The 19,105-nt window shown below is 47.1% G+C and overlaps 1 protein-coding gene and 1 pseudogene across 4 annotated transcripts in view; one reads left to right on the top strand and one right to left on the bottom strand.

Moving 5' to 3' along the window:
* Positions 1 to 1,318: 1,318 nt before the first annotated feature.
* On the top strand, positions 1,319 to 1,463 carry LOC123081187 (uncharacterized; annotated as a pseudogene).
* A 3,815-nt stretch (positions 1,464 to 5,278) lies between these two features.
* Positions 5,279 to 19,105, bottom strand: part of LOC123078219 (piezo-type mechanosensitive ion channel homolog) — a 58,532-nt gene continuing 44,705 nt past the window's right edge. For all 4 annotated transcript variants that reach the window (XM_044500636.1, XM_044500637.1, XM_044500638.1 and 1 more), the window contains 4 exons: positions 11,791 to 12,306; positions 11,566 to 11,707; positions 11,242 to 11,386; positions 5,279 to 5,751 (listed from right to left, as the gene is read on the bottom strand). In XM_044500636.1, coding sequence (XP_044356571.1) covers positions 5,616 to 5,751; positions 11,242 to 11,386; positions 11,566 to 11,707; positions 11,791 to 12,306 — 939 coding nt within the window. In that variant the 3' untranslated portion in view covers positions 5,279 to 5,615. The remainder of the gene's footprint in view (positions 5,752 to 11,241; positions 11,387 to 11,565; positions 11,708 to 11,790; positions 12,307 to 19,105) is intronic.

Raw genomic sequence — 19,105 nt, 5'->3', positions numbered from 1 at the left:
AAGAAAGCATATTTCTCATCTTATGCTGAGAGATAGACGCCTTAGGATTGACCACGTTCAAACGCATTGTAATTGTGTGAGCACCGAAGCCACCGTCAACAAGGGTGGGAAGGAGAATAAGTGGCAACACATATGGGTGCCATGTTGAAATATAAGACATGGACGTATTAGGGTCTTTGAGTCATGATTATTGGGTTAGAGGTGTGTATTATTTTTCTTCTTCTATTGCAACGCACGGGCTCTTATCTTTTGACGGTAATATACTCATCCACCACGTCTGTCAATTGTTACACCCCATGTATATCTCCTCATTATTGCACAGGGTCGTAATGATATCCTTATCTAGCGACGGCAGACATGTTTGACGGAAAAATCGCCGTGTTAGCGTCCCCTTCTCCCAACTATAGCAGCCCTGAGAGCTGCCATGCAATCGTCCGCTCTGTTAGATCATACGTATATTGTAAACCGACCCATCATTATAAGGGATCGTTCTAGATTCCTCTAGAAGGCCCGTTTGTATTCTGGAAGGCCTTCTCGCTTCCTCTTCTGTAACCTATGTGATCACGATCTATTTAACACGAAAGCGTCCCTGCCCGAGGTATACGTTTCCACCCATCGCTCCCTCGAGCGCTTTCATGGTATCAGAGCTTGATATTGCTAGGTAAGTATCGCAGGTTCAGAGAGCAGCCGCCCCCAGGTCTAGGGTTCCCCCTTTCTTCTTCTCCACGCGAATCAGCTAGATACTAGCACCAGCATCGATGGCGGCGGCAGCGCCGGCGGACGCGAAGGCGGAGGCCGCCAAGATGGACCTCCTGTATGGTAACAGAGCCTGTTCGCCTGTATGGCTGCTTCTTCCTCCTCTGTTTCCCACATCCTCAACCAACAAGTCTTTGAAAAGCTCACAAGAGAGAATTATGTCTTGTGGAAGGCGCAAGTCCTGCCCCCAATTCGAGGTGCCATGCTTGCCGGTTATCTGGATGGGCCGGTTCAGGCGCCGGAGAAAACCATCACCACTACCACGGATGGGGGAAGTCAGGAAGCTGTCAATCCTGCCTATGCCCAATGGCTTGCCCAAGATCAACAAGTTCTGGGGTACGTGTTCAATTCTCTCTCGAAGGAAGTGTTGACTCAGGTCGCCTCATTGCTTAGTGCGGCAGAACTCTGGGCAGCCCTCGAGCAGATGTTTTCCTCTCGGTCTCGTGCTCGCACCGTCAATATCAGGATGGCCATGGCCAACATGCAAAAGGGAAACATGTCTGCTGCAGACTATTTCTCCAAGATGAAGGCCCTTGCGGATGAACTTGCATCTGCAGGGAAGAGGATTGACGATGACGACCTGATTTCTTATCTATTGGCAGGTCTGGACGTCGAATACAATCCATTGGTGGCATCGGTTCTTGGGAGACCCACAACAGATCCAATTACTCTCAATGAATTCTATGCTCGGCTCCTTAGCTATGACACACGCATGGATATTCTCCACTCTGGGGGCGCCGGTGGCCCTGGATTTCAAGTCAATTTTGCTCGCCGAGGACGTGGCGGGTTTGGACAGCGTGGTCGTGCAGGAGGGCGTGCAGGAGGCCGTGGTGGTCGTACTGCACACCGCGGTGCAGGAGGCCGCGGAGGAGGCCGCGGTGGCTACGGTCGTGGCTATCAGGGAGAATCCACTGTGATTTGTCAAGTCTGCTCCAAGCCCAATCATAGTGCCCAAGATTGCTGGTACCGGTTTGATCCTGACTACGTACCTGATGAAACTCGTCAAGTTGGTTCTGCAATAACGTCTTATGGGATTGACACAAACTGGTACCTTGACTCCGGAGCCAGGGGAGCTCGACAAATTAACTACTCGAGAACGATACAACGGCCACGACAAGGTTCATACCACAAACGGAGCAGGTATGGAAATTAGTCACATTGGTAGCACTACTATTCATTCCCAAAAACACAAACTTCATCTCAAGAATATTTTGCATGTCCCTGAGGCAAAGAAAAGTTTGGCCTCTGCTCATAAAATTGCTATTGACAACAAGGCCTTTGTTGAAATTCATCTTGAATTTTTTGTTGTCAAGGATCGAGGGAGGCTCTTCTTCACGGTAGATGTCATGGTGGTCTCTATCCCTTCAAGTCATCATCCTCCTCGCCAATAAAGCAAGTATATAGTGCCACCAAACCATCATCTACACGGTGGCATCATCGCCTTGGACATCCATCCCCAAGGATAGTTCAAAAAAATTATAAATAAAAATGAGCTTCCTTGCTCAAATGACTCTAGCGTTGAGTCGATTTGTGATGCTTGCCAACAAGCTAAAAGTCATCAACTTCCCTACCCCACATCTACTAGTATCTCAAGTTCACCTTTAGAACTTGTGTTTTCCGATGTGTGGGGACCAGCGTCATGTTATGTTGGTAGAAACACTTATTATGTGAGTTTCATCGATGACTTCAGCAAGTTCACATGGATTTATCTTCTTAAGAAACGCTCGGATGTGTTCTCTATTTTCTTAAACTTTCAGAAACTCGTCGAACGTCGACTCGATAAGAAAATTCTTACCATGCAGACTGATTGGGGAGGTGAATATCAAAAACTAAATACCTTCTTTCAAAAGATAGGGATTTCACACCATGTTTCATGCCCTCATGCACACCAACAGAACGGGTCTGCTGAGCGAAAACACAGGCACATAGTTGAAGTTGGGTTGTCTCTTCTAGCTCAAGCATCTATACCACTAAAATTTTGGGACGAAGCGTTTCTCACTGCCACATATCTCATTAATATTGTGCCTAGTAAAGTGATCAATTATCAAACGCCTATTGAGCGTCTCTTTTCTACCAAGCCAGACTACTCATTTCTCAGAATATTTAGATGTGCATGTTGGCCACACCTACGTCCATACAATTCTCGCAAACTTGAATTTCGCTCTAAACAATGCACTTTTCTTGGTTACAGTCCTCAACACAAAGGCTACAAATGTCTTGACATCTCCACTGGTCGTGTATATATTTCACGAGATGTGGTCTTTGACGAGTCAGTTTTTCCTTTCAAAAATCTACACCCCAATGCCGGTGCCCGCCTACGCCAAGAAATCCTCCTCTTACCTCCTACCCTTACCAATCTCAAAATTCCAGGGGATGAAATAGTAGGTGCTGACCAATTGACTAATGATCATACTAATCATGCCTCTGGAAGCTTTGAATCTGGTGTGCAGGTTACGCATAGCAGTGAAAATGCTGCAGAAAGTAATGCGGAAAATGAAGAAAACAATGGCTATAATGGGCCACATGGAGATGCAAACGATCCCAGGGGCAATCTCGAGGATGATCCCCCTGGCACTGACAATGTGGGATCCGAGAATGATTCTCCCGCCCACTCTGCGCGATCCGAGGCCGGCTCAGCCATACCTGCCTCTGGAACCTGCTCGCCTCGGGCGCCCACCAATTCTCCACGCGTGGGGCGTCTCCCCAACTAGCGCACGCCATCTGGCCTGCCAGGGGCCTCTCCCGATGTTGTAGCTGATTTTTCTTCAGAACACAGCGGCTCACCTGGACTCGGGCGAAGTGGATCTTCTGGCCCTGCTGACATGCACAATACCCAAGAATCGAGATCTTCTATGCATGTTACTCCTGTGCAACCTGTCCAGCAACGTGTTCAAACTCGGCTTCAAAAAGGCATTGTTCAACCAAAAAAATTGTACCCTGGCATGATTCGGTATGGAAATTTCTCTGCTACAGGAGAACCTCAGTCTCTTTCTGAAGCTCTTGGTGATGCAAATTGGCGATGTGCAATGGATCGGGAGTACATGGCACTTCAGAAAAATCAAACATGGCATCTTGTTCCACCACCTCCCGGTAAAAATATAATTGACTGCAAATGGGTCTTTCGTGTCAAAAGGAAGGCTGATGGCTCCATTGATAGGTATAAGGCCCGCCTTGTTGCGAAAGGATTCAAACAACGCTATGGGCTCGATTATGAAGATACTTTCAGCCCTGTTGTGAAAGCAGCCACAATACGCCTTGTTCTCGCTATTGCGATCTCTCGTGGGTGGTGCCTTCAGCAACTTGATGTACAAAATGCATTCCTCCATGGTATTCTAGAAGAAGAGGTATATCTTCGACAACCCCCTGGTTATGAAAGCACCAAAACACCACACTTTGTTTGCAAACTCAATAAAGCTTTCTATGGTCTTAAGCAAGCTCCTCGAGCATGGTTTTCCCGCTTGAGCATAAAGTTACAACAACTTGGCTTCACTCCTTCCAAATCGGATACATCATTATTCATATTTCACAAAGGGGGTGTCACAATCTTTGTTCTTGTGTATGTTGATGACATTATTGTAATAAGTTCCTCACCAGATGGTGTGCAAGCTCTCCTTCATGATCTACGTGGAGACTTTGCTTTAAAGGATTTGGGTGACTTGCATTATTTTTTGGGCATTGAAGTATGGCGGAGAGATGAAGAGCTAGTTCTTACTCAAACCAAGTATGCCAAAGAGCTACTTCAACGAGTCAATATGACAAATTGCAAGTCATGCTCAACCCCACTATCCGCAACAGAAAAGTTATCTGCTCATGAAGGAGAACCTCTAAATGCTGAAGACTCGACAAGGTATAGAAGTGTGGTGGGAGCCTTACAATATCTGACTCTCACTCAACCAGATATTGTTTTTTCAGTTAATAACGTATGTCAATTTTTACATGCACCCACTAGTGCCCATTGGACAGCTGTAAAACGTATCCTGAGATACATTCAAGGAACTATTGAACTTGGATTAACATTCAGAAAATCTTCGTCTCTACTAGTCAGTGGATTTTCTTATGCAGATTGGGCAGGATGTGTAGATGATAGAAGGTCAACTCAAGGATTTGCAGTCTTTCTAGGCTCAAATTTAATCTCATGGAGTGCAAGAAAGCAAGCAACTGTGTCAAGATCCAGCACAGAAGCGGAATATAAAACCTTGGCCAATGTTACTGCTGAAATTATCTAGGTTCAATCTGTTCTAAAGGAACTTGGAATACCACAACAGAGAATACCTATCAATAAACTAATAAAGTAGTGATCTAAACGCTCTTATATTAGTTTACGGAGAGAGTTCATATCTCCCTCGTTGAGCAGGAAGCTGACGAGTTAGTCCGCCGCTGGGCAAGACAAGCTAGTGAGAATATAAGTTGTATCACCCGCAAAAAAAAAGAATATAAGCTGTATCAGCAGAGAACAAAGCATTCTGACAAAAAGAAATGGACATACCTGAGTCCGAGTGTAAGGATCATAAAATAACCGGAATTGAACCCATTCTGCCGGGTGGGCTGACCTTGATTGAATGAATTGCATCTTTCTCAACAACTTTTTACTACAGATTAGTTACTGGGATAACTTCAACTATCAAACTTTGACGTATACATTATCAAATGTACATGCTATCAGAAAAAATGTACTGTATTTAGCGAGAACTACGAGGTCTATTTACATGGTATTGTTCTAAGCAGCCTGAAAGCCAAAAATACAGAGGGCCTCGAGTGATGTGGCTCCTCATGGATCAGTTAAAGACCTATCAGCTAAGCCTCTTGTAAAATACTGGGATTAGTATTTGCAAAGTTGCTCCTTTTGCAGAATCGGAGGCCTAGTCTGGCTTGGTGTACTCGAGCAGCATGTGCGGTGACCTGTAAACATTTACCAATGTCCAATATAAAACTTCTTCCACTTCTAACTCGCCCTCTGCCCGCGCAGCATAAATGCCTTCACAGATGTCAAGCAACCTATAAAAGACAGGCATACCTCATTAGTACAATTCTACTATTCAGGTTATGCAAACAAAATGCCTTGAGGTAATTGTAGCATCAATTAGATCCGGAAATTTTCACTTATGAGCTTCCAATCCCACAAAAAAATGATCCATTTTTCCCTCGTTTCAGATGGAGCCAAAATAAGTGGACCAAAAGATCGGGAGGTTAGAGCATCTGTTGCAGATAACTTATCCTATATTCCACAAAAATGAGACCATTTTTGAAGAACTTTATCGACACGAAACCTCTCCACCAACCATCAAGCTCATTTTGTCATCCAAACATCTTGTAAGTGATCAATGGGTCACCCTACATCTACCACCACGACTACTTCGACAATGACCGCTTCATCCTTTTTGATACCATAAGCAAGGCATATCATTTCGACTTCATCAAGGGTAAAGGTGGCGTAGGTATCCACTCCGTCACAAGCTTTACTTCTACCTTGCCATTGCCTTTGTGAGCCACTCACTACTTTTATACGGAAACGCGACACTTGAAAGTCGTTAGAGTGGTGCCAACTTTGTGAATCTTTCCCTATCATGCAATCAAGCTAGCATCTCTCATTGTGTTTGAGCAACACGAGCCTAGTCTTCGATAGGTCAATATTGTATGCTCATTCCTTTGGTTGCAGAAGCCTCGTCATCTTTGCACATGAGTTCCCTTTGTTCATTCTTATATTTGTGGTCAACTTGCATTTCTTTGAGTTTTGTGGATATTTACCAATATTTTCAATATCTTGATCTACTTCTTGCTTGATTTTGTTTCCACTAACCTTACCAAGCTGCACATATAGCCTTGTTATGAGTGTGTAGGTGTGCAGATAAGATTCTTTGCCAGCATATCTCTCATTTCCAATTGTCCATGGAGAGGTCTTTTGGATCTTTCAACTTCACCGGAAAGAGGTAACTTTGGTATGGTTCATTTCCTTTTAGCTACTTACATCTTGCACTAGTGCCATTATGTATAAGGAGAATGGAGCAAGAACTTGTGGCGAAGCCTTAAAAACTTAATCGCCCACACTCTATCCGAGTGACCGATAGAAGCAATGACAACTATGGTGGCCATAGCAAGTCCACCCACAACTCCCACAAGCCAAGTACCTTTACATCAAGAGAGTACACCGACAAGGGTTACAACCGAACTCATCGTCTAAGTGCAACCTCGGCAAGCCCCTCAAGTCCACGGGCACAAGAAGCTTCCCATGCTCAAGTCCACCACTGCCAAGAATTACAACGACTCCACCAATCAATTGGACACCCCAGAACCTCAGCCCAATGGACCCCCGGAGCTCCCCCCCCCTCCCCCTCCCCCTCGCGGTTTGCTCTCTGGAGACATCGGCGCTCCCTCCGGTCACCCCCGGGCCTCCGGCCATGCCTGCAAGCATTAGGGGTAATTCCTTTGCCCCCCCCCCCCCATTTACCCACTCATTACCCTAGGACCAATATATTACGTACCCCTCTCATTTTCAAGCATAGAACTAAAAATTGACATAGCTTTGCTCAATCTACCCTTCTCCCTAAGAAACCAAGGCCTCCTTGAAGGGGAAGACTCCATTAGAGTAACCAAGACCGACATTCAAGAAGAATCCTCTTGGATTTCAAGACATCCCTTGGGAGATGAACTATCCCTTTGTTTCTCTTTTGCTTTGTGGTATTTGAACTATCCCATTGTTCCTCTTTTATTGACTTTGGTTATGAGAAAGGATCTTGGGTGTGAATATTGTCTTTGTTCTTCCGTTTCCACTTGTGTTCTTGAGTTTCCCCTCACATCCACCTCCAATTCGTGAAGATTGGGCCACCCTAGCGGTTTGCCCATAACATTTGGTACCATGAGAAAGGTTGCCACGATTTGGAGCCCTCCCCTCGTATTTCCAGCCTAATTTTGGATTTGTGCTTCCGAATTTTGAAAACCCCACCAAAAATAGCCATACCCGAATTTTTAGCAACTAGATGTTTCTAGTGAGTTTTGATTGGATACAATCAACGGATCATGTGTTTTGCAAGCGATTCAACCTCAAATTGTGCCCCCCATAGCCGAAATCTTTCTTTTTTGCATCGATTTCATGTTTGAGATCCACCAACCCCAAACCTCCGGGCCCTTGACCCCTCCCCCCCCCCCCCCCCGAGCCTCCAACCCCGGCCCCCGTAGTTCCGTAGTTCATCTATGGCATCTTCGCCAACTTCACTCCCAGACGCACGACATCTTCGTCAATGCTCCAAGGCCACACCAACATGGGGAGCAAGGCCGACCATCACTTCTTTTCTTGAGGTAAAAGTATTGACGATGTATACATTCCATCAAACTAGTTTTGCCTTCCTTGCCATTACCCTTTGTGAGCCATTCCATCTTTGCGACACTTTGACCCTATTGAGACTAATTACCCGAGTGTTGCCGAGCCTCGTGAACTTGCTCACTGTAGTAATTATTTTTGAATCATATAGTGTGCATAGTTACTCTGTGCATCATCTTGTGATACTTGTCTTGCATATTCGGTCAAGGCTCAAAGGAAAGTGGTGAATATGAAGGAAAATTTCAAAAGAAAAGAGAAAGAAGAAAAAGCAAGAGTCGCAAAAGCTTATAAGCAAGATCAATCTTGAGCAAAAGATAGTTGTACCAAGGATATAGTGGATATGAAAACCTTACGCTTGTTATTGTAGGTTGGTGCCAAGTTCTCGAATCTTGACATACCCTTCAACCAAGCTTAGCGTCTCTCCTCAAGTTCGTATAATACAGAGCCTAGTCTTCGTTAGGACAATTTTGTATGCTCATTTTCTTAGTTGCACAAGCCCCAATATCTTTCATGTAAGACTTTCATTTGCCTCTATCTTTGCACTTGTGAGCACTTGCATAACATTTGAGTTCATTTTGGTTTGCTTCCAACTTCTACATATCTTGAACTTCATCTTGCTTATTATGCTGCCACTTACCCCTCGAAACTATACATATAAGCCTTGTCTTAGGTGTGTCCCCAAGGATGCGGTTCACTACCAATTCTTTATCAATTCCAGTTAACAATTAAGAGGTCATTTAATACTCGCCGACATCGGAAAAGAGGTAACTTGGTATAGTTCATTTCCATTTGATAGTCAAACCTCACTCGGGTGTCATAATGTCTAGGGAAGGTACATCCCATCCGGTCTACGACGATCAAGCGAATGCGCATGACTATGTCTCCAAGGCTACACAGTTCAGACTTCAACGAGCTATGTACGATGCAAATGCCATATTGGATGAGCGCATTCAAAACCTTGCCATTGAGATGAGAGAAGCCAAAGCTCGCAACAAGGACTACTTCAACGCCAAGATGGATGCGCAAATGGAAAACATTCAAATCATGTTCAATAACCACAAGTCATGATTTCAAGATGCCGCTCAAGTGCACATTCTTCCAAGCGACCATCCAAATCAAGTTCACACCGGCCTCGATGAAAAATCGCCACCACAAAGACCAAGAGCCCATTCAAGGACTAATTGTCATAGCATGTCACACAGTGTTGTTCCGACCCAACCGTTTGCGGTTGCGCATACCGTAAGGGCGTAGAGCGATGGCGTGTATCTCGGGTAGGAGGCGGATGCGGTGGGTGCGCTCATGCTTAGGTTGCATGCCATGGGGCTCAATGACGACGTCGTTGAGCACAACCAACGTCGTGCAAGTTGCTGTACGAGCCAAAAGCAGGCTGCTGGTGGCAGGCCATGCCATGTCAATGGCCCTCCCTCACAAAGGACATGGTGTTGTTGGTGAAGTTCCATGTGATCGGTCCTAGCGTACTTGGCCATTGGAACCCTGTGTCAAAGCCATCAAGAGGCAGGGCATAGCAGTCCAGGAAAATGTTGCTGGCGAGGGCATGATTTTCCATTAATATCGACAGGGAGGCACAAGGTCTGCCCCGTGTGTGGCTGAACGCCTGCTATGGCTGCCAGTGATATTTCCATCACCTCCCTATCTTCGATATCAAGATCTTGCTCATTGACGCCCACAAACGGATCAACCACTAGGACAAAGAGCTTCTTCCAGCAATGGCCAGGAGCAAATTGCTCCTCGCAGTTGTAGCAAACGCCTTGTTGGCAATGCACGTCCATCTCAGCCGCCATCATAGTGCATGCTCCAGTGGTGCCGCTGGAACAGCCCCGCACCCTGGTGGTTCTGCCATCGTGAGGGCTCCTCAGCCCCCTGATGCCACCACGAACCAGCTAGGGGTGCCCAATTGGCGTGCCGTTCACATGAGCGAGCCAAGCTCATGGCATCCAATAGGCTGCCTGGCCGCCACATCTCCACATCGATCTGCAATGGTTCCTGTAGGCTAGTGGTGTAGATGGAAACCACCTGGTCCTCTCGAAGTCATGCGCGCAGCATAAGAGCACGGTGAACTTGTTGTAATCTCACACCGAGCTTGTGCGCTTGAAGCAAATGAGTTCTCCTAGAGCATCGCTGCATGACGGTGGCCCAAACTGAATAATCAATTCAGTGAGGCAGCGCCATGTGGGAGGTCCATGTTCGCCTTGTACTACTTGTACCACAGTTGTGCATCGGCCGTCAGGTGTAAGGTGGCGATGCCTAAAGTTGCACATTGCCCGTCAGGTGGAAGGAGGCGATGCCCACCTTTCTCCATGCAGGCCCTGCGCTGGGTATCGAAGAATTGGTCGCGGCAGTTCAACCAGGCAAGTGGGTCAACTTCCCCTAGGGAATTCCATTTTGAAGAAGCACGGCGGATGGGCGTCCGTCGCCTTAGGGATGGTTATAGGCAAGGAAAGCAGCCTGCCATATCCGCATGTGTGCTGGACTCTTGCTGCACACCAGTCTCTAGCTTGGCGACAGCCAGATTATGGGCATGGACGTGCTGGCTGGTGTCGCACAGATTGGCAGAGATGAAGTTGAGTTTTTTGTTCTGCCCACTGAATCTCTGCTTGCTGTCGTCTAAGCGCTTCATGAGGGTGATGAGCATGATGTTGATCTTCTCGACATCATCAGTTGTAGCCAAGATGTTATGAACGTGGTAGGCTGCCGCACAACAAGAGCGAGGAAGAAATAGAGATAACTGGGATAATTTTCTGCTTGTCTATTGATTGATACTGCTAGGCATTATTTAGCCAGCTTAAAAACTTGGAGGCTAAGCCGAACTAACAAACATTAGGAAATAAGAAACCTGAGGATCAAGAATATCTCTAAGAGGTTTAAACTGCTAACGATAACTAGGGATACTTATCCCCTTAAGTTTCAACCATAACCCTCTCCTTGGTGGCCTTTGAAACTTACCGATCGATAGTCACAAATTCTTTCCATAAGAAATAAATTATTTGAGCTGTGAATATTAAATTTTGAAGACATCAGTACGTCACATCAGCAATGTGCAAGCAAATAAACACCCAATATTCATATTAGTTGGTGCAACTCTCAGCCTCCTCCTATGGTTGGTTACAGAATACGCAAGATGAAAGTTTATCATAAAATAATTAGCATACCTGTCGCAAGATGGGAGATTCTCATATGGTATCCTCATTCTCAAGTCTGAGCATTGCAGTCTAATAAATCTTGCAACAGCTAACACAAAAGTAATGTACAAACTCCATATGCTGAATTTGCTGAGTGTTTCACCAATAATGCCCTCTGATCAGTAAAAGTACATATATAAATGTTAGCAGGAAAGCAATAACAGATAAAATCAACTTTACTTTATTAACAACACTGTGATCTTGAAAATATATTCATAAACACTAATGCTTTTCAGTATGAAGAAGTGTAGCAAGAACAAATAAGTAATTTTAGAAACATGGATAGATACATACGAGGTGTCTCCTCAGACACGACGATTGCCATAGGACCATTCTGCCCTTGACAACCTGCCAGATCTGATGGGTTTGTATCGTAGAATGACCACCAAGGAGGAGTGCCATTATTCAAGAGCAGTTCACCGCTTACTGAATCTATCTGCACTTATGAACAGATAAAATTATTTAGCTTCTTTTCAGGAAAAGTAACAAGAAAACAAAAGGCTGCATTCAGTTGCGTACCGATGACTCTAGTCGCCGCACTTCACCTGATCCAGTAACCCGGAAGTACCTAGGGTAAGCATCAGTTATCCTCAAGCTGTGTGCAGATCCATTGAGCACTTGCTTAACATTCTCTACACTCGGGCACTGCTCGACGGGTGATTCATATTTCACTAACTCCTTACCTTTTGGTCTAGCTCTGAGAAAATCCCAATTTAAAATAAGTTCCATCTTTCCAAAAATCATTTCTGTCTCTTCAAGGGATCGAACGAATCTACTTTGGACTGGAGGAGGTACCAACCACATTGTGGATGCATCAGGTTGGCAACAGATTAGCTGAATGTCCTCAACATTGTAAGCCCCTAAGTAATCTAGAGGATCAACATCATTATAGGCCTTCAAATACTTCCAAGGTATCTTTTCACAAGCAGTTGTTTGGAAAAATGTTAGCCTTCCACCAAGAGCCTTTATGTCAATCTTAACACTTACATCAATAATTGGATTGGCAATATTTGTGGGATTGCCACTGCTGTAAATCTGAAATATAAATTTGTATATGGAAATTAGCTTTAGAACACCAATGAGCTTGTAAGAGTTCGTGCAGACACGTGAATAAATATTTAACTGGCTGAGGTTACTTAAACCATTTCCACAAAGAGAAGAGAGGATCAATAGGGGAAAGCATAATCAAGATATCCACAATATTTATTCCTTTACATTTACACATGGCAAAGCTGTTGTGAACCTTAGTTCATAGTGGGGTAACTACAGCAGAGAATGGACCGATGAAATGATGAGACCATATGGTTAATGAAAATTACAACAGTGCCTCATTTAGAACTGTCTCTTGGCAGATCCAATATATGGATAAACCAGACTAAACAACTAAAGATAAGATGCAATCCGACATAAATCACTTATCTCCAAGTAAGTAAATTATACTCAACCCATGGAATAAGACCCGCATACTACAGTAACGCACAAGCAGTACACAGTATCACGCACGCTGCTAATGCAAGCCAATATCAAATGCAAGCAGGTGTCAGTTGCTCCGCCAAGAACTATAGGGCTACGGAGAAGTAAATATGAGTATATAACCAAGGGGAGGATCCACAAGTATGGTGGTAACTTGTAACTGGAAAAGAATCAGCTGAGTCTATGTTGTTAGAGTTATAATATAAGTCATGTATACCCCTTTGTATTTATCCCGTAGTATAAGGGGTTTCCTGCATATGTACCACACCTGTACATGTATATATATCGGCCTATGGCCTCATGGGAATACAAGTTGCTTATTCCTAACATGGTATTAGAGCTAGGTCAATTTTTTGCACGCTGCAACTCGTGCTATTGATCTGTCCCGATCGAGTTCGGCTCGTCCTCCTCCCGCTCGAAGCCGCCGTCGCCGCGGCTGCTCCCGCTCGCAGTCAGCCGTCGCCGAAGCTCCCTCCCGCTCCCGCAGCCGCTGACGCCGTCGAAGCTCTCTCCCGCCGACGCTCCCTCCCGCTCGAAGTCGGCCGCCGCCGATTCCCGCCGAAGCTCCCTCCCGCTCGAAGTCGGCCGCCGCCGATTCCCGCCGAAGCTCTTCCCGTGCTTGGCCATCGCGACCCGCGGGACTCCCTCGCGCGCCCCCGTACTGCGCTCCCCGTGCTCGGCCACCGCGACCCGCCCGTGGTCGTCCGCCCCTCCCGCCCGGACTCGTGGTCACGCATCCCCTTCTGCGGCCGCCGTTCGTGCGTGGTCTCCCGTCGTCTTCCCCTGATTACGGGTCTCTCCTAAAAAAAATAAAAAATAAAAAGTCTGCTGCATCAGGCTATGTTTCGGTCCCTCGCTGTCCGGTGATCTTCGATGGTACTAACTACACCGAGTTCGCTGGCTTCATGCGCATTCACATGCGTGGCATCCGTCTCTGGGGTGTTCTTTCTGGCGAGGTCTGCTGTCCGCCACGTCCGGTTCCTCCGGTGGCCCCTACTCCGCCGACTCCACTGGTTCTTCCTACGGATGCTAATCAGGCCGCCAAGGATGCGGCTAAGATTGCTGATGAGGCTGCTGATCGTGCCTATGATGAGAGGGCTTTGGCTTATGAGGAGGCTCTTCAGACGTATCATGGTGCTTTGTCTGTTTACACTCAGTGGCTTGATGATGATGCTCGTGCTGCAGCTGTTCTCACTGCTAGTGTTCTGCCTCAGTTTGCTTCTGAGTTTCTGGGTCTTCCTACTGTCTTCCAGATGTGGACCTGTCTTCGTCAGCGCTATGAGCCCTCTGGTGATGCCTTATATCTTTCTGTGGTTCGTCGGGAGCATGCTCTTCAGCAGGGTGACTCTACTGTTGATGACTTTTATGCACAGAGTTCTGCTATCTGGCGCCAGCTTGATTCTCTCCGCAGTGCTGGTTGTCGTACTTGCCCCTGCTGCCAGGCTGTCCAGGCCGATTTGGAGTTTCATCGCGTCTATGAGTTCCTGTCTCGGCTCCGTAAGGAGTTTGAGCCCCGGCGTGCTCAGTTGTTTGCTCGTGGCCGTATTTCTCTCATGGAGGCGCTTTCAGAGATTCGTGCTGAGGAGACTCGCCTACGTGGTGCTGGTTTGCTGGAGGTTCCCTCTGTGCTCGCTACTCGGGTTTCTTCCACTCCACCTGCTGCACCGCCCCATTCTCGCTCGAGTGCTCCGCCGCTCTTGCCCACTCCTTCTGGAGGCTCAGGTCGGCCCCGTTCACATTGTGACTACTGCAACAATGATGGTCATATTGAGTCCCAGTGCTACACAAAGCGGAAACACCTGCGCAAGGCGCGATCATCCTCCTCAGGGACTTCGTCATCTCCCTCGCCAGCTTCAGCCATTGCTTTGACCGAGCAGGATATTCTGAGACTTAAGCGTCTGCTCACGGCTTCAGGTTCTTCCTCGACGGGTACTGCTGGTTCTGTGACTGATGCTTCCCGCACTGAGCACCCGCCCTCTACACAGTCAGGTACATCCCCATGGGTTCTGGATTCTGGAGCTTCTTTTCATATGTCTTCTCATTCTTCCGCTTTGTCTTCTCTTCGCTCGCTGGATTCTCCTGTTCATGTCTTCACTGCTGATGGTACTCCACTTTCTGTTGCTAGTAGAGGCCATCTTTCTACTCCTTATTCTGTTCCTGATGTTGCCCATGTTCCTCGACTTACAATGAATCTGTTTTCTGCCGGTCAACTTACTGATTCTGGTTGTCGTGTCATCCTTGATGTTGACTCTTGTTCTGTCCAGGATCGTCGCACGCACACTCTGGTTGGGGCTGGCCCTCGCCGCCGTGATTCTCAGGGTCTTTGGGAGTTGGACTGGCTTCATGTTCCTTCCGCTGCCACCACCATCGCCAGTTCCTCCGCTGCTGTCGCTTCTGTTACTGGTTCCTTCAAGCAGTGGCATCATCAACTTGGTCATCTGTGTGGTTCTCGCTTATCGTCTTTAGTTCGTCGAGGTCTTCTGGGGTCTGTCTCAGGAGATGTCTCTTTAGAGTGTCAGGGTTGTCGTCTTGGCAAGCAGATTCAGCTACCATATTCTCATAGTGAGTCAGTGTCTCAGCGTCCTTTCGATTTAGTCCATTCTGATGTATGGGGTCTGGCTCCTTTCACTTCGAAAGGTGGTCATAAATACTATATTATTTTCATCGATGATTTTTCTCGTTACACATGGCTTTATTTCATGACTTCACGTAGTGAGGTGTTGTCTATTTATAAGCGTTTTGCTGCCATGGTTCATACTCAGTTCTCTTCACCCATTCGTGTTTTTCGTGCTGACTCCGCTGGTGAGTATATCTCTAAGATGTTGCGTGGTGTCCTTGCTGAGCAGGGTACTCTTGCCCAGTTCTCTTGTCCTGGTGCTCATGCTCAGAATGGTGTGTCTGAGCACAAGCATCGTCACCTTCTTGAGACGGCTCGTGCTATGATGATCGCCGCCTCTCTTCCGCCTCATTTTTGGGCCGAGGCTATCTCCACTTCTGTCTATCTCATCAACCTTCAGCCATCTGCTGCTTTGCAGGGTGGTGTTCCTTTTGAGCGTCTGTTTGATCGCTCTCCCGATTATTCGATGCTTCGCTTGTTTGGTTGTGTTTGCTATGTTCTTCTTGCCCCTCGCGAACGCACCAAACTGACCGCTCAGTCTGTTGAGTGTGTCTTCTTAGGCTACAGTGATGAGCATAAGGGCTATCGTTGTTGGGATCCTGTCGGTCGTCGGATGCGTATCTCTCGAGATGTGACTTTTGATGAGTCTCGTCCTTTTTACCCACGCCCATCTTCCTCGGTCTTTTCAGTGGATGATATCTCTTTTCTCACTTTTCCTGACTCCCCTATCACTCCCGTCGCGCCTGTGCCTATTCGTCCCACTCCCTCTGCTTCTCCACCCCTCGTCGATTCATCGCCACCATCTTCCCCGATCTCCTCACCTAGCATGTCACCGGATTCTACACCTTCATCTCCGGTGACTTCTTCGTCGCCACCCCCTGATTCTACCTTGGCGATTCCTCCTCTTGTTCCATCTCTTCCTCAGCATTACACTCGTCGTTCACGACCTGTGGATGCTTCCTTGGATGAGTCGTCCTCTTCCTCTCAGCCTACTTATGGCTTGCGTTCTCGTCCTCGTCCGCCTATTGATCGCTTTGGATTTCCCACCGCTGGTGCTATTGTTCTTGAGCCGACTTCTTACCGTCAGGCTGTTGTTCATCCTGAATGGCAGTTTACGATGGCGGAGGAGATTGCTGCTCTTGAACGCACTGGTACCTGGGATCTTGTTTCTCTTCCTCCCGGAGTCCGTCCCATCACTTGTAAGTGGGTCTACAAGGTTAAAGACTCGCTCCGATGGTTCTCTTGAGCGTCACAAAGCTCGTCTCGTGGCTCGTGGTTTTCAGCAGGAGCATGGTCGTGATTATGACGAGACTTTTGCTCCTGTGGCCCATATGACCACTATTCGTACACTTCTTGCCGTTGCCTCTGCACGCCACTGGTCTATATCTCAGCTTGATGTTAAGAATGCCTTTCTTAATGGTGAGCTGCGTGAGGAGGTGTACATGCAGCCACCACCTGGGTATTCTGTTCCTGATGGCGTGGTGTGTCGTCTTCGTCGCTCTCTCTATGGCCTTAAGCAAGCCCCTCGCGCCTGGTTTGAGCGTTTTGCTTCTGTGGTCACTACTGCTGGTTTTTCAGCAAGTGCTCATGATCCCGCCTTGTTTATTCACCTTTCTCCTCGTGGCCGGACTCTTCTTCTTCTCTATGTTGATGATATGGTCATCACTGGGGATGACCCCGAGTATATTGCCTTTGTAAAGGCCCGTCTTAGTGAGCAGTTTCTTATGTCTGATCTTGGACCTCTTCGCTATTTTCTTGGGATTGAAGTCTCTTCTACCTCTGATGGCTTTTTTATATCCCAGGAAAAGTATATCCAGGATCTTCTTGCTCGTGCTGCTCTTTCTGACGAGCGCACTGTTGAGACTCCTATGGAGCTCAATGTTCACCTTCGTGCTATTGATGGTGATCCTCTCCCTGACCCGACGCGTTATCGTCATCTCGTTGGCAGTCTTGTCTATCTAGCTGTCACTCGTCCGGACATCTCTTATCCGGTTCATATTCTGAGTCAGTTTGTTTCTGCTCCCACATCGGTTCATTATAGTCATCTCCTTCGTGTTCTCCGATATCTTCGGGGCACGATCTCTCACCGTCTCTTCTTTCCTAGCTCCAGTTCTTTACAGCTTCAGGCCTATGCGGATGCTACGTGGGCTAGTGATCCTTCTGATCGCCGTTCGCTTTCTGCTTACTGTGTTTTTCTTGGCGGTTCTCTCATTGCCTGGAAGACGAAGAAACAGATTGCAGTTTCCCGTTCGAGTGCTGAGGCTGAGTTGTGAGCTATGGCTCTTTTGACGGCAGAGGTGACTTGGTTACGGTGGTTACTTCAGGACTTTGGTGTTTCTGTCACTACACCGACTATGCTCTTATCTGACAGTACAGGTGCTATTAGCATTGCGCGCGATCCTGTGAAGCATGAGCTCACCAAGTATATTGGTGTTGATGCTTTCTATGTGCGCGCTGCTGTGCAGGATCAGGTCGTTGCTCTTCAGTATGTGCCTTCCGAGTTACAGTTGGCGGATTTCCTGACAAAGGCTCAGACTGGAGCACAACATGGCTTTTATCTCTCCAAACTCAGTGTTGTTCCTCCACCATGAGTTTGAGGGGGGGTGTTAAGAGTTATAATATAAGTCATGTATACCCCTTCGTATTTATCCCGTAGTATAAGGGGTTTCCTGCATATGTACCACACCTGTACATGTATATATATCGGCCTATGGCCTCATGGGAATACAAGTTGCTTATTCCTAACATATGTATAATAGGTAAGCACGCTAACTAGAAGGACTAGGTAGGCACCCTGAATAAAAGGTTACCAGCATTCTCATGGTCCAAACACATGCATCTTTCTACCAGACATGCAATGTGCAAACATCAGATGCTGAGAAAGGGTAGAACGGTAGATATGCTCCGGGGTGCACCCACACATGCTATCGTGTTGAGGCACCCTCAAGTTCTGAATTGTGAAAGAAAAATATACATGTTCATGGAATAACATGTGAACCTGCAAATTTTCATCTGAAAAATATGAACATTTCTGGCCTGCACTAAGAAAAAAGAGGTAGAGCAGTGATTTTTTTCCCGAGCATCAGTAACCAGCAAGCAACCATTCCCGAGAAGGAACCACTGATGTCCCGCACGGTGCAGGAGCCGCTTGTGGACCAACGCTAGATCAATGACATTGGGAGGGGGGGGGGGGGGGGGGCAGCCCACTTGCCCTCTGGCAGTACATACAGCTCTGGGTGATGGTCCGCGGGGTGCACCTCACGACGGAGCCAGATGTGTTGGTTTGGCGTTGGACACCCCCAGTACTCCACCAAATCTTGTTGTCTCAAGATCTTGGTGATTGAGCTGACGCTCCTGGGCTGCCCCGAGGGCCAAGTTTTCCATTTCGCTTGCTTGCCAAAGCTGCTGCTAACTGCCAAGACGCTCACAAGACGAGGCCTGCAACACCACCATGAGCCACCTCCTCATCAGTTGCCCTTTCTTGGGAACCCTGTGATGTGAAGTTCTATCTTGGTCCGATCCACTACTACGACTTTGTTGATTGGTGGCAGCAGACCACCCGGTTCACCTCGGCCGCGAAGCGCAAGGGTGCCTCCTTGGTGATCATGCCCAAGGCCTGGTGGATCTGTGAACCAGTGGAGTGAAGCCACAGCCGCCATGGCCTGCTTTCTTTTCTGTGGTGAGGAACTTCCAATTTTTGCTTGGAGTAGTACATGCTCGATCCGAGCAATTTAATTCTTGGTT

This window comes from Triticum aestivum, chromosome 3D (genome assembly GCF_018294505.1).
Source record: "Triticum aestivum cultivar Chinese Spring chromosome 3D, IWGSC CS RefSeq v2.1, whole genome shotgun sequence".
Classification (NCBI taxonomy): Eukaryota; Viridiplantae; Streptophyta; class Magnoliopsida; order Poales; family Poaceae; genus Triticum; species Triticum aestivum.
This window is presented reverse-complemented; position numbering and strand designations above follow the sequence as displayed.